The sequence below is a fragment of the Neopelma chrysocephalum genome, unplaced genomic scaffold (genome assembly GCF_003984885.1).
Source record: "Neopelma chrysocephalum unplaced genomic scaffold, ASM398488v2 Primary Assembly neopelma1_74, whole genome shotgun sequence".
NCBI classification, from domain to species: Eukaryota; Metazoa; Chordata; class Aves; order Passeriformes; family Pipridae; genus Neopelma; species Neopelma chrysocephalum.
Window position 1 is genome coordinate 1,470,215 of NW_020897735.1, and position 10,197 is coordinate 1,480,411.

Sequence of the window (10,197 nt, forward strand, 5' to 3'; positions counted from 1 at the left end):
TGGTGCAGGACGTTGTTCCCCAGCCCCTGATGGGATCTCAGCTCCAGGGACAGGAGATGCTGGTGTGGCACGTCGCCCCCCAGCCCCTGCTGGGCCCTCAGCTGCGGGCACAGGCGGCGCTGGTGCAACACGTCTCATCCCAGCCCCAGACGGGGCCTCGGCTCCAGGCGATGCCGGGGTGGGGCAGTGCACCCCCTCCCCTTCACTGGCAGGACCTCGGGGGGTGGCACCCCCTGGCACAGACCCTGCCACCCCCTCCTCGCTGGCGCTGCCCTCCCGCCTGGCATCGGTGCCGTTCGTCAGCTGCTCCTCCTCCTCCTCCTCCTCCCGGGCGCCGTCCCCGGGGCTCTCCTGTGCCAGCGCCTCCCGGATCTCCTTCACCCCATCCGGGGAGCCGGGTGGCACTCCGGGATCCTGCAGCTCCCGCGGCTCGGTGCCCATCTCGTAGGGCAGGGCCCCCTCGTCGTCCTGGATCACCGACACCACCTGCCTGGCCCTGCGGCGCCGGTCGCCCTGCCCGGCCGGCTCGGGCTCGGGCTGCCCCGGGTACTCCTCGCCCCAGTCGATGGGGATGCCCTCGCCCAGCAGGTGCAGGTTGGGGTCGCTGTTGTGTAGGACCATGCTGTCCCGGTACAGGTTGTGCTTCCGCTGCACCGCCGCCTCCTTCACGGCTGGGGAGGGGGAGCAGAGCGGGGTCAGGGGGGCTGCGGGCACCGGCCAGCCCGGGGCACCTCTGCCAGTCCTCCCCGTGGGGACAGGGAGTGGGGTCTGGAGCTGGGCAAGGGGGTTCAGCGTCCCACCCACTGCTCAACCTGTGGGAAAGCTGCTGCCCCAGCACCTTGAACAGGGTCACCCCTCCTTGTGCAGCCCCCAGCACCCTGAACAGGGTCACCCCCTCTTTGTGCAGCCCCCAGCACCCTGCATGGGGACATCCCTCCTTGTAAGCCCCCAGCACCCTGTACAGGGTCACCCCTCCTTGTGCAGCCCCCAGCACCTTGTACAGGGTCACCCCCTCCTTGTGCAGCCCCCAGGACCCTGCATGGGGACATCCCTCCTTGTGCAGCCCCCAGCACCCTGCACAGGGTCACCCGTCCTTGTGCAGCCCCCAGGACCCTGTACAGGGTCACCCCCTCCTCACAGAGCCCCCAGCACCCTTCACCAGGTCACCTCCCCTTGCACAGAACCCAGCACCCTGCACGGGGGTCACCCCCTCTTCATCCAACCTCCAGCACCCTGCTTGGGGTCTCCCCCTTCTTGTACAGAACCCTGCAGAGAGGGGTCACCCCCTCCTCATCCAGCCCCCAGCACGGGGTCACCCCTCCTCACACAGGTGCCAGGGACCCTACCTTGCATGATGTCCTTCATGACTGACTGCAGCACCACCTCCTCGTAGGTGTTCTCCACCAGGATGAAGCTGGCAAAGTCCTCAAAGATCAGCTCCTGAAACTTGGCCAATTCCTGCCGGGAGAGCAGGTGGGAGGGACACTCCAGCCCCTCTGCAGGGGGAGGTGGTCCCTCCCCACACCCCAGACTTTGTCCCCTTACCCCCTTGCAGGTGGGTGCCAGCTTCTTCAGCAGGAAGGGGATGGTGATCTGCAGCAGGGCCTCCCTGAAGAACTTCTTCCTCACCGTGCTGCTGTCGTAGTCAAACTTCTGCAGGGTCAGTGAGAGGGTGCCCCAGGTCACAGAGGGCTGAGGGGTGGTAGTCCCCTGACCTCGGGGACAAAACCCCAAGGTTTGCCCCCCCCCATTTGTAGAGGAGTGAACAGACTCCTCTGCCCTCACATCCCTCTTTCCAGCTGCTTCCCAGGGTGCCTGAGCCTGAGGAGAAGCCAACTCCTCCATGGCTGCCTGAAGGACGGTTTGGGGGCCAGTCTGAACCCCGGGTGGCTTTTACAGTGACAGGGACCTGGCTCCTCCAGGGGATTTCCCCTTCTCCATGAAAACCTCAATATAGAGAAGTATTTCCCCAGAAGACTTTTGTTGCACTAGATACCATCACTCCTGGCATCTTCCCTGGCCCTGGAACAAGGCCACTGCAGGCCACCAAAGGCCTCACCTTGAGCACCCTCTCGAGGATGCGCTGGATGGACTTGCACAGGTCGTCCTTGCCCTGCAGCTTCCCCAGCTCCTGGTGCAGCAGCGTCTCGAAGGTGTACACGGCATCATCCATTTGCTGGGAGCAGAGGAATGGGGTCAACGTGGGGAGGGAACCAAAGGGACCAACCACAGGGGTGGGCAGGGGGCTCTGGGGGCAGTGACACCCCCAAATGAGCCTTATCACAGAATCCCAGACTGGTTTGGGTTGGAAGGACCTTAAAGATTATCTTGTACCACCCTCTACTATCCCAGGTTGCTCCAAGCCCTGTCCAACCTGGCCTTGGATGCTTCCAGGGATAGGGCAGCCACAGCTTCTCTGGGCAACCTGTGCCAGGGCCTCCCCACCCTCACAGGGAAGAATTTATTTTTAATATCCAACAGGCAAATATCCTTCACTCTGGCAAGGTCCTTGGCATCCCAGAGTGGCATCCACAGCCTCCATCACAAGGACCAAGGGTGTTGGAGGAAGAAGGTGCTCAGAGCTCATCCTCCTATACCCCATCCAGGTTTGGCTGGACCAGACCCCAGAATTGGGCTACTGGCCTTGTTGGTGCCAGTGGGCTCAGTGGCAGAGGGGCAGCTGTGGTGTGATGCCCAAGCCTGGGAGCTGCCCACCCTCAGGATTGATCCACCCTTAGCCGTGTGCCTGAGACAGGACAGACATCCCAGCCAAACCCTGCCTGGGCTCCCCAGCCCTCTGTGCCCAGCCCAGGGCAGCACAGGAGGACCCCAGTCCCCATCCCACCTGTCTCATGTGGATCTGGGCCCTCTGCTTGAAGACAGACGTGCTGGAGACATCGAATCGCTGCTGGAGACCCTCCAGTTTCAGCTGGTCCATCTTCTCATAGCACGACTGCATCTTCACGGGGTGGAAGGCCAGGTGGGACAGCTTCTCCATGTACTGGGGACAAAGCCAGGCTCAGCAGGGTGGGACAGCCTCTCCACGTACTCATGGGAAAAAATTCCCCTGTATTTTCCCAGCTTGGGGTCCCCCAGCAGTGCCCACACTGGGGGGACCAACCACAGGAGTGGGCAGGGGGCTCTGGGGGCAGTGACAACCCAAAATGAGCCTTATCACAGAATCCCAGGCTGGTTTGGGTTGGAAGGACCTTAAAGATTATCTTGTACCACCCTCTACTATCCCAGGTTGCTCCAAGCCCCATCCAGCCTGGCCTTGGATGTGTCCAGGGATGAGGCAGCCACAGCTTCTCTGGGCAACCTGTGGCCAGAGAAGGCCACAGGATTGGCCCTGTCACCCCTAAGCCCACCAGCCAGCAAGAGGCAGTGCCGGGTCTCACCTCCACCAGCTTCTCCAGGCCACCCTCGTTGACGACATTCATGTTCATGTCTGTCACCTCCTTGAAGAACACCTCCCTCACCTCAGCAAAGCCCTGGCTCGTGGGGGTCATCAGGGCCTCCAGGATGGAGGAGATGTAGGGCTGGACGTGGTTTCTCACACAGACCTCTGCTTTGGGCAGCACGAAGGCTGGAGGGAGCAGGGAGAAGCATGGTGAGGCTCCTCTCTGCCCTGCCAGCTCCTCACATCAGGTCCTAAACCCACCCCACGGAGAAGGACCCAGAAGGCTCCCACTGGCCTGACAACCCTTCTTGGAGAGGGTCCCTGCCCTGTACTGAACCCATTCCTACCGTGCTTGAAGGGGTGAATGTCCACCTTGTCCCCACATCCTGGGACAACGCCAGTGAAGGACATGCACCCCAAAACTGCACCCGGTGGCACCTCCCCAAGGGTTCCAAGAGCTGCACCCCAGGAACAGCCACACTTTGGTGGAACGGAGGGAATGCCACCCCAGGAGCTTGCTGTGGACACACCCAAGCACATCCCTACGGGGCTGCACCTCGGATCTTGCTGGCCAGGTGCTCCTTGGAGGTGATGATCTGGTCCATGTCGGTGCGGATGGTGCTCTCCAGCCGGGGCCGCTCCTGCTCGCACCGTGCCCTGGCAGCGTCGTACTGGGCCTGGGTCTGCTCATACACCATCCTGTACACGGCATCTGAGATCTGGGGGGACAGGGACAGTTGGGCTGGTCACCTGCCTGCTCCCCTCACTTGCAGCTCCCCCCCCAGCCATCCCCTGCAGGACCTGCCCAGCCTCTCCCCCTGCCCTGACAGGACCCTGCCTCGCAGCCTGGGAGTAGGTTGCCACCCAGGGACCCCCCAAGCTGGGTGAGATGAAGCTCCTGCAGTGCAGAAGCTGCTTCAAAGTGGTGCTGAAGGGGCACAAAGTTGAGTTTCGAGCAGAAAACCTGCCCCAGGCGGGTCTGGGGAGGATGAAGGTCTGGGGAGGCTGCACGTCCAGGGATGCTGCAGGGCTGGGGATGCTGAAGGTCTGGGGAGGCTGCACATCTTGGGGGAGCTGCAGGGCTGGGGATGCTGGTGGTCTGAGGATGCTGGTGGTCCAGGGCTGCTCCATGTCCAGGGCTGCTGCAGGGCTGGAGATGCTGCTGGTCCAGGGATACTGGTGGTCCAGGCAGGAGAGCCCCTGACCCCACTGGAAAGCTGTGCACTGCCTGCTCATGCTGCCTGGGCTCTCAGGAGCCAACCCCATGTGCAGGATGGAGCCACTCGCTGAAGTCTCACACTCACTTTGCAGCCAAATGCCGGGATTTTGGGGCTGGCAGGAAGCAGAGCCATCCCCTTCTCCCTCCCTTGGGCTTTCCAGCTTTGCAGCTAAGACCACAGCTACTGAGAAAGCAGTGTTTGTGTGTTTTCAGGCTGCTCCAGTGGCCCATTACCAGCCTGGTGGTAATTATGTGCCGGGTTTTAAGGTTTTACCAGGCAGTTTTGAAGAGCCCTCAGTGTTTCGCAAGGGTTTGGGCTGGATTTAGCCTGCGCTGCTCTAAAAATGGCTCACTAAAAATAGCCAGGACAGGCTTTGCTCCGGGGCTGGGCTTCCTCCTGTTTGCTTCCCTGGCCCGGGGGACGAAGCAGAGCAGGCAGGGCTGGGCAGGGCTGGGCAGGGGCACAGCTTTAAAAAGCCACTGTGGAGAAAGGACGGATTCTTTGGAGGGGGCCGGGAGAGGGGGCAGGAAAGCTGGTGGGCAGCGAGCCCGACAGGGAGGGGAGGAAGGAAGCACTGCAGCCCCCAAAGCTGGGACTGCAGGCAGGGGGAGGGACAGCAGTGGTGACACCCTCCCCCAGCAATCCCAGCCCCACACCTGGATCCAGGTCCGCTGGCGCTCCGGAGCCTTCCCCTTCAGCCGGGGGCCGATGGTGCTCCTGAGCTCGGGCAGCAGCTCCTCCATCACCAGGTTGCTCAGGACCTGCAAGGCAGGAGGTTTTGGGGGCCCCGCTCGGCCCCCACGTGCCCCCGGAGCCCGGGGCGGGACAGAGGAGCTCACCTGGGTCTCGTTGCCGCACAGCATGTCCCAGGTGCCGAACTGCTCCTTGGACTGGCGGTACATGCGCACGGCGTCCGTGAAGGCTGGAGCCTCCACCCTGGAGTCCTCAGAGATCCCTGGAGAGGGCAGGGAGGGGCATGAAGGGGCAGCCTGGCACCGCCAGGGGGTTTGCAGCACCCCAGCCCACCTTGGCAGGGCGTCCCTGCAGTCCCCCACACCCTCGGAGCTGTGCGAGGAGCTCAGGGATGTCACCAGGACAGCCCAAGACACTGTCTCTGGCTGGGGGAGGGGCAGCAGGGGTTGGGGGTCTCTTATTCAGTCCAGATTAACCCCTCCAGAGCCAGATCGAGGGCAGGGAGGCACCCAGGAGCAGAGGCTTGGCAGGATGGGGAGCTCAGTGACTCCCAATGGTGCACAGCGACCTGGGGGCTCAGAGACCCCTAATGATGTGAGGACCTGAGGGCTTGGTGAGCCCTGAAGGCACAGCAGGAGCACGGGCTTGGCAGGATGGGGGGCTCAGTGACCCCCAACAGTACATGGGGGCCTGGAGGCTCAGTGAGCTCTAAAGGCACAGCAGGAGCAGGGGCTCAGCAGGATGGGGTCTCAGTGACCCCTGACACTGCTTGGGGACCAGTGAGCCCCCCAGCACCACGGGACAGGGCAGCTGGGGGGGCTGGAGGAAAGGGGGGGCCCTGAAGGGAGAAGAACAGCTCAGGAGGAAGAGGAAAGTGGCCAAGAGGCATCAGGAATGAGTCAGGGCCCCGTCCCCAGGCAGCTGGGCTGACCCCGAGGTGAGTCACTGCAGCACAGCTCATGGGGTCACCAGCACGAGGGGGCTCAGACGTCACCCCCACCCTCCACCAGCACCCATCAGGAGGAGGGGCAGGGTGCTGGGAGCCCGTGGTCACATCCCATGTGGAGGAGGAGGAGATGGGGACAGTGGGCAGGCAGGACAGCCCAAGAGCTGTCCCACATGTCCCACACACGTCCCTGACTTGTCCCAGCCTGCCCAGGCTGTGGAGGTGCCTCACAGCCAGAGAAACTCCCCTGGGATGAACCCCCCAGCACCCAACTCCCCTCCCCACACCTGGACCCCTGGCAGGAGGGAAGCAGGATGGATGTGAGCCCTGTCAGGGTGACCTGTCCCCCATCAGAGGCTCTGGGAGAGCATCCCTGCAGTGATGACAGCAGAGGGTCACAGCACATCCCTGCACCACCCAGGACACCCAGGGGTGCTTTCCCTTCCCAGGAGGGACAGCCCGGGGCAGGGAGTGGATCTTTCCCACTGCACACAGACTTTTGTAAGATGATTACAATTAACTCCAAGCCTAAGCAGCTTTTTCTAAGGGGCAGCTTAATATACAGGGGAGAAAAACACTGAGAAAGTCAAATCTGTCCCTTCTCAGGGCTCGGGGGGAGTCAGAGCCAGGCTGTTTTCACAGGCCAGTGCTCCTCCATCCATGGATCCCAGTAGCTCAGCATCCCCTCCCAGCTGGGACAGCTTGGCACAAGCTTCAGTCCCCAGCCAGAGCTGCTACAGATCATCCTCCAAATTCTGCAGAGAGTGGGGCAGGATTCACCCCACAAAAAGCCTCCTGGATCTGCCCCCCCCAGAGTCACTCACCCCAGGCCAAGCCTGGGGACGTCCCTGAGTCTGTCCCAAGCCCTGTGCCCTGTCCAGGGACAAGCAGGGCTGAGAGAAGCCCCTGTGACACTTCACAGGGCAAATTTAATGAGTTTGTTTCATTAATACGTGGTTTAGGGCATGGAGTGACAGGACAAGGGGGAATGCTTCCCACTGCCAGAGGGCAGGGTTAGGTGGGATATTGGGATGAAATTGTTCCCTGGGAGGGTGGGGAGGCCCTGGCACAGGTTGCCCAGAGAAGCTGTGGCTGCCCCATCCCTGGAAGTGTCCAAGGCCAGGTTGGAACAACCTGGGCTAGTGGAAGGTGTCCCTGCCCATGGCAGGGGGTGGAACAGGATGATCTTTAAGGTCCCTTCCCATCCAAACCATCCTAACGAGGGGCAAGAGCTCTCAGGGTAGGCACTGCCCCAGCCCCAAGTGACACCAAACAGGGCAAGGGACACTTTTGGAGCAACCAAGAGCTCCAGGGACACGAGGCTGGGCACTGTGTGTGTGAGGAACAGGGTTGCACATCCCCAGTCCCTCCAGCAGAGCTGGTGTTACAGAAATACAGCCTGAGAAGGGGAGGTGAAAATTCCCACAAGGCTCACAACCAGAGGCAGAAACAGAGCCTCTAATTTAGGGATAAAAAAAATGAAAGTGCTCAACAACAACAACAAAAGAGCTTTCATGGAATATGAAACAGTATCCCAGAGCTCTCAGGAGCAGCGAGGGGCAGGAAGAACAATCTCACAGAGAAATCTGGGCTGTAGGAATGCAGAAGTTCCCCAGCACTGAGCCCTCCCTGCCCACTGCCCACCCCGGGAAGGCTTTTCCATCACATGCTGAGGAGAAGGAGAGGGAGAAGAGGATTTATTGGCACAGCCCTGGCAGGGAGCAGGGGTGGTGGAGGGGCTCACACCTCCCCTGTCTCTCACAGCAGCACCCGGGGTGCTGGGGAGGAGTTAAAGATCATTAACTGGGGTTTTGCTAGCAGGAGATTAATTCCTCTTTTACCCAGAGCTGGTTTGGCTCACAGTGCCCTGGTGTTGTGGGTCCTGGGGTGCTGAGTTGCACCCAGAAATGATGCTCAGGTACAATCCCAAGAGGGATGAGGGGTCACTGCACCCACTCCCCCCAAAGGAGTCAGGCCCTGGGTGGGCAGAGGGGGCACAGTCAGACCAACAAGGCTGGACAACCCCAGCACAAGAAAAAAAAAAAGCAAAATAGCAGATTTCAGGAGATTTAATCTAACCTGGGTGGATGGAAACTCCCACTGAAACCCAGGCATCAGATCCCACCCCTTTACTCTGCTCCCTAAACAGCAGCTCAGGCAAAATCAAGGCAAAATTCAGGCTATACAGAGCTCCCAGGAGTGCAAGAAGCACTTAAAAAATAGGCAGCATTACTCTTTGCTCACTAAAAGTCATGATTTTGAGCAGGTTTCATCTCTGGCACCGCCCTCCCCAGGAAACTTCTCCCCATCCCAGGCAGGGCCAGGACCTGGGGCTCAGCCCAGGAGCTCCCAGGCCACAGCCAAGCAGGAAAATCGTGTTTTCCTGCCAGAGTCTTGCTGACGTGGGAGGCAGGTCCTGCCTCTTCCCTGGCCACGCAGCCCCCACCCCTCTGCCCACAGCCCTGGCTGCCCTCGGTGGGGTTTGGGATTTGGGGTTTGATGACTGTCATTACCAAGTATTTTCTACCTCAGGGTGGAAAACAGGCATGAGGGCAGCTCTTGAGTCAGCCTCTGTGCTGGCTCTGCAAATGCATCCTGCCCTGGGCAGGGGGATGGAGCTGGGCACAGGGATGCTCCAGCAGCTGGATGTTCCTGCTCTGCCCACACTCCAAGGGGCAGATAAGGGGCTCAACCACAGAATCATGGAATGGTTTGGGTTGGAAGGAACATTAAAGATCTTGTTCCGCCCCCCTGCCATGGGCAGGGACACCTCCCACTAGCCCAGGTTGCTCCAAGCCCCGTCCAACCTGCCCTTGGACACTTCCAGGGATGGGGCAGCCACAGCTTCTCTGGGCAACCTGTGCCAGGGCCTCCCCCCCCCTCACAGGGAAGAATTCCTTCCCAATATCCCATCTAACCCTGCCCTCTGGTAGTATGAAGCTATTTCCCTTTGTTCTGTCACTCCATTCCCTTGTCCCAAGTCTCTTTCCAGCTCTCCTGGAGCCCCTTTAGTCACTTTGAGATGCTCTAAGACCTCCCCGGAGCATTTTCCTGTCCAGCAGCTCCCACCCAGCTCCTCCTCTTGACCTCCAAATCATCATCTTTGGCCCCAAAACCCAACCCCAACCACCCAACCACCCTCCCCAGAGCAGGGGGACAATGCTGTCCCCACCCTGTGTCCCCCCCAGCCCCGCTCACCGTTGTTGCAGTGCCGGACGCAGTCCTGGAACACCGCGCGCCACTTGTCCTGCTCCTTGCCCGTCATCACACAGAAATAGTAGTGCCTGGCATAGGGGTGCCAGAGGATGAGGGGGAAATCCGTGGGGCACTTCAGGATGGGGGAGTGCCCTGATTTGGGTGTCACACCTGCAGAGAGGGGAGGATGCTCTGAGGAGGAGGCAGGGCGGGATAGGGATGGAGGCGTCCATCTCCTTCCCAGCGCCTTCGCTGGGAGTTGTGTCGAAAAAAAAAGTGGAAAAAGAGCCTTGGTCTTCCAAAAAGCAAATTCGGAGTGAAAAGTGAGAAATGGAATTAAAATTCATTAAAATCTCTGTGGTTTTCAAGGAGCCACGGACGTGTTTTCCTTCTTTCCCTGGTGGCTGTGGCAGGAGCTGAGCGGCAGAGTCCTCACATCCCACCGGGGGGAACGGGGCTGTTCTCCTTCCCTGCAGCCCCACATCCCAAAATTACTCCTTCCCAAAGGTCCCCAAGGACACTCCACCCTAAAACCGCCCTTTAAAGAAGGTCTCCAGGGATGCTACACCCCAAACCCACCTTTTCCAGAAGGCCCTCAGAGATTCTACACTCTAAAATGACCCCTTCCAGAAGGTTCCCAGGGATGTTACATCCAAAAGCTACCCCTTCCTGAAGGTCTTCAAGGATGCTACACAACAAAACCACCCCTTCCAAAAGGTCCTCAGGGATTCTACACCCTAAAA

At 60.3% G+C, this 10,197-nt stretch overlaps 1 protein-coding gene across 4 annotated transcripts in view; it reads right to left on the bottom strand.

Moving 5' to 3' along the window:
- FAM129B (family with sequence similarity 129 member B) overlaps positions 1-10,197 on the bottom strand; it is a 30,664-nt gene that overhangs the window by 1,941 nt on the left and 18,526 nt on the right. For 2 of the 4 annotated variants that reach the window (XM_027687916.1, XM_027687914.1), the window contains exons 5-14: positions 9,458-9,625; positions 5,460-5,575; positions 5,277-5,381; positions 3,957-4,119; positions 3,399-3,586; positions 2,846-3,001; positions 2,060-2,176; positions 1,546-1,653; positions 1,347-1,458; positions 37-671 (exon numbers count right to left, since the gene is read on the bottom strand). In XM_027687916.1, the coding sequence (XP_027543717.1) occupies positions 37-671; positions 1,347-1,458; positions 1,546-1,653; positions 2,060-2,176; positions 2,846-3,001; positions 3,399-3,586; positions 3,957-4,119; positions 5,277-5,381; positions 5,460-5,575; positions 9,458-9,625 (1,868 nt within the window). Of the gene's footprint in view, positions 672-1,346; positions 1,459-1,545; positions 1,654-2,059; positions 2,177-2,845; positions 3,002-3,398; positions 3,587-3,956; positions 4,120-5,276; positions 5,382-5,459; positions 5,576-9,457; positions 9,626-10,197 lie in introns of all 4 variants that reach the window. The other 2 variants (XM_027687915.1, XM_027687913.1) reach the window with 2 other exon arrangements.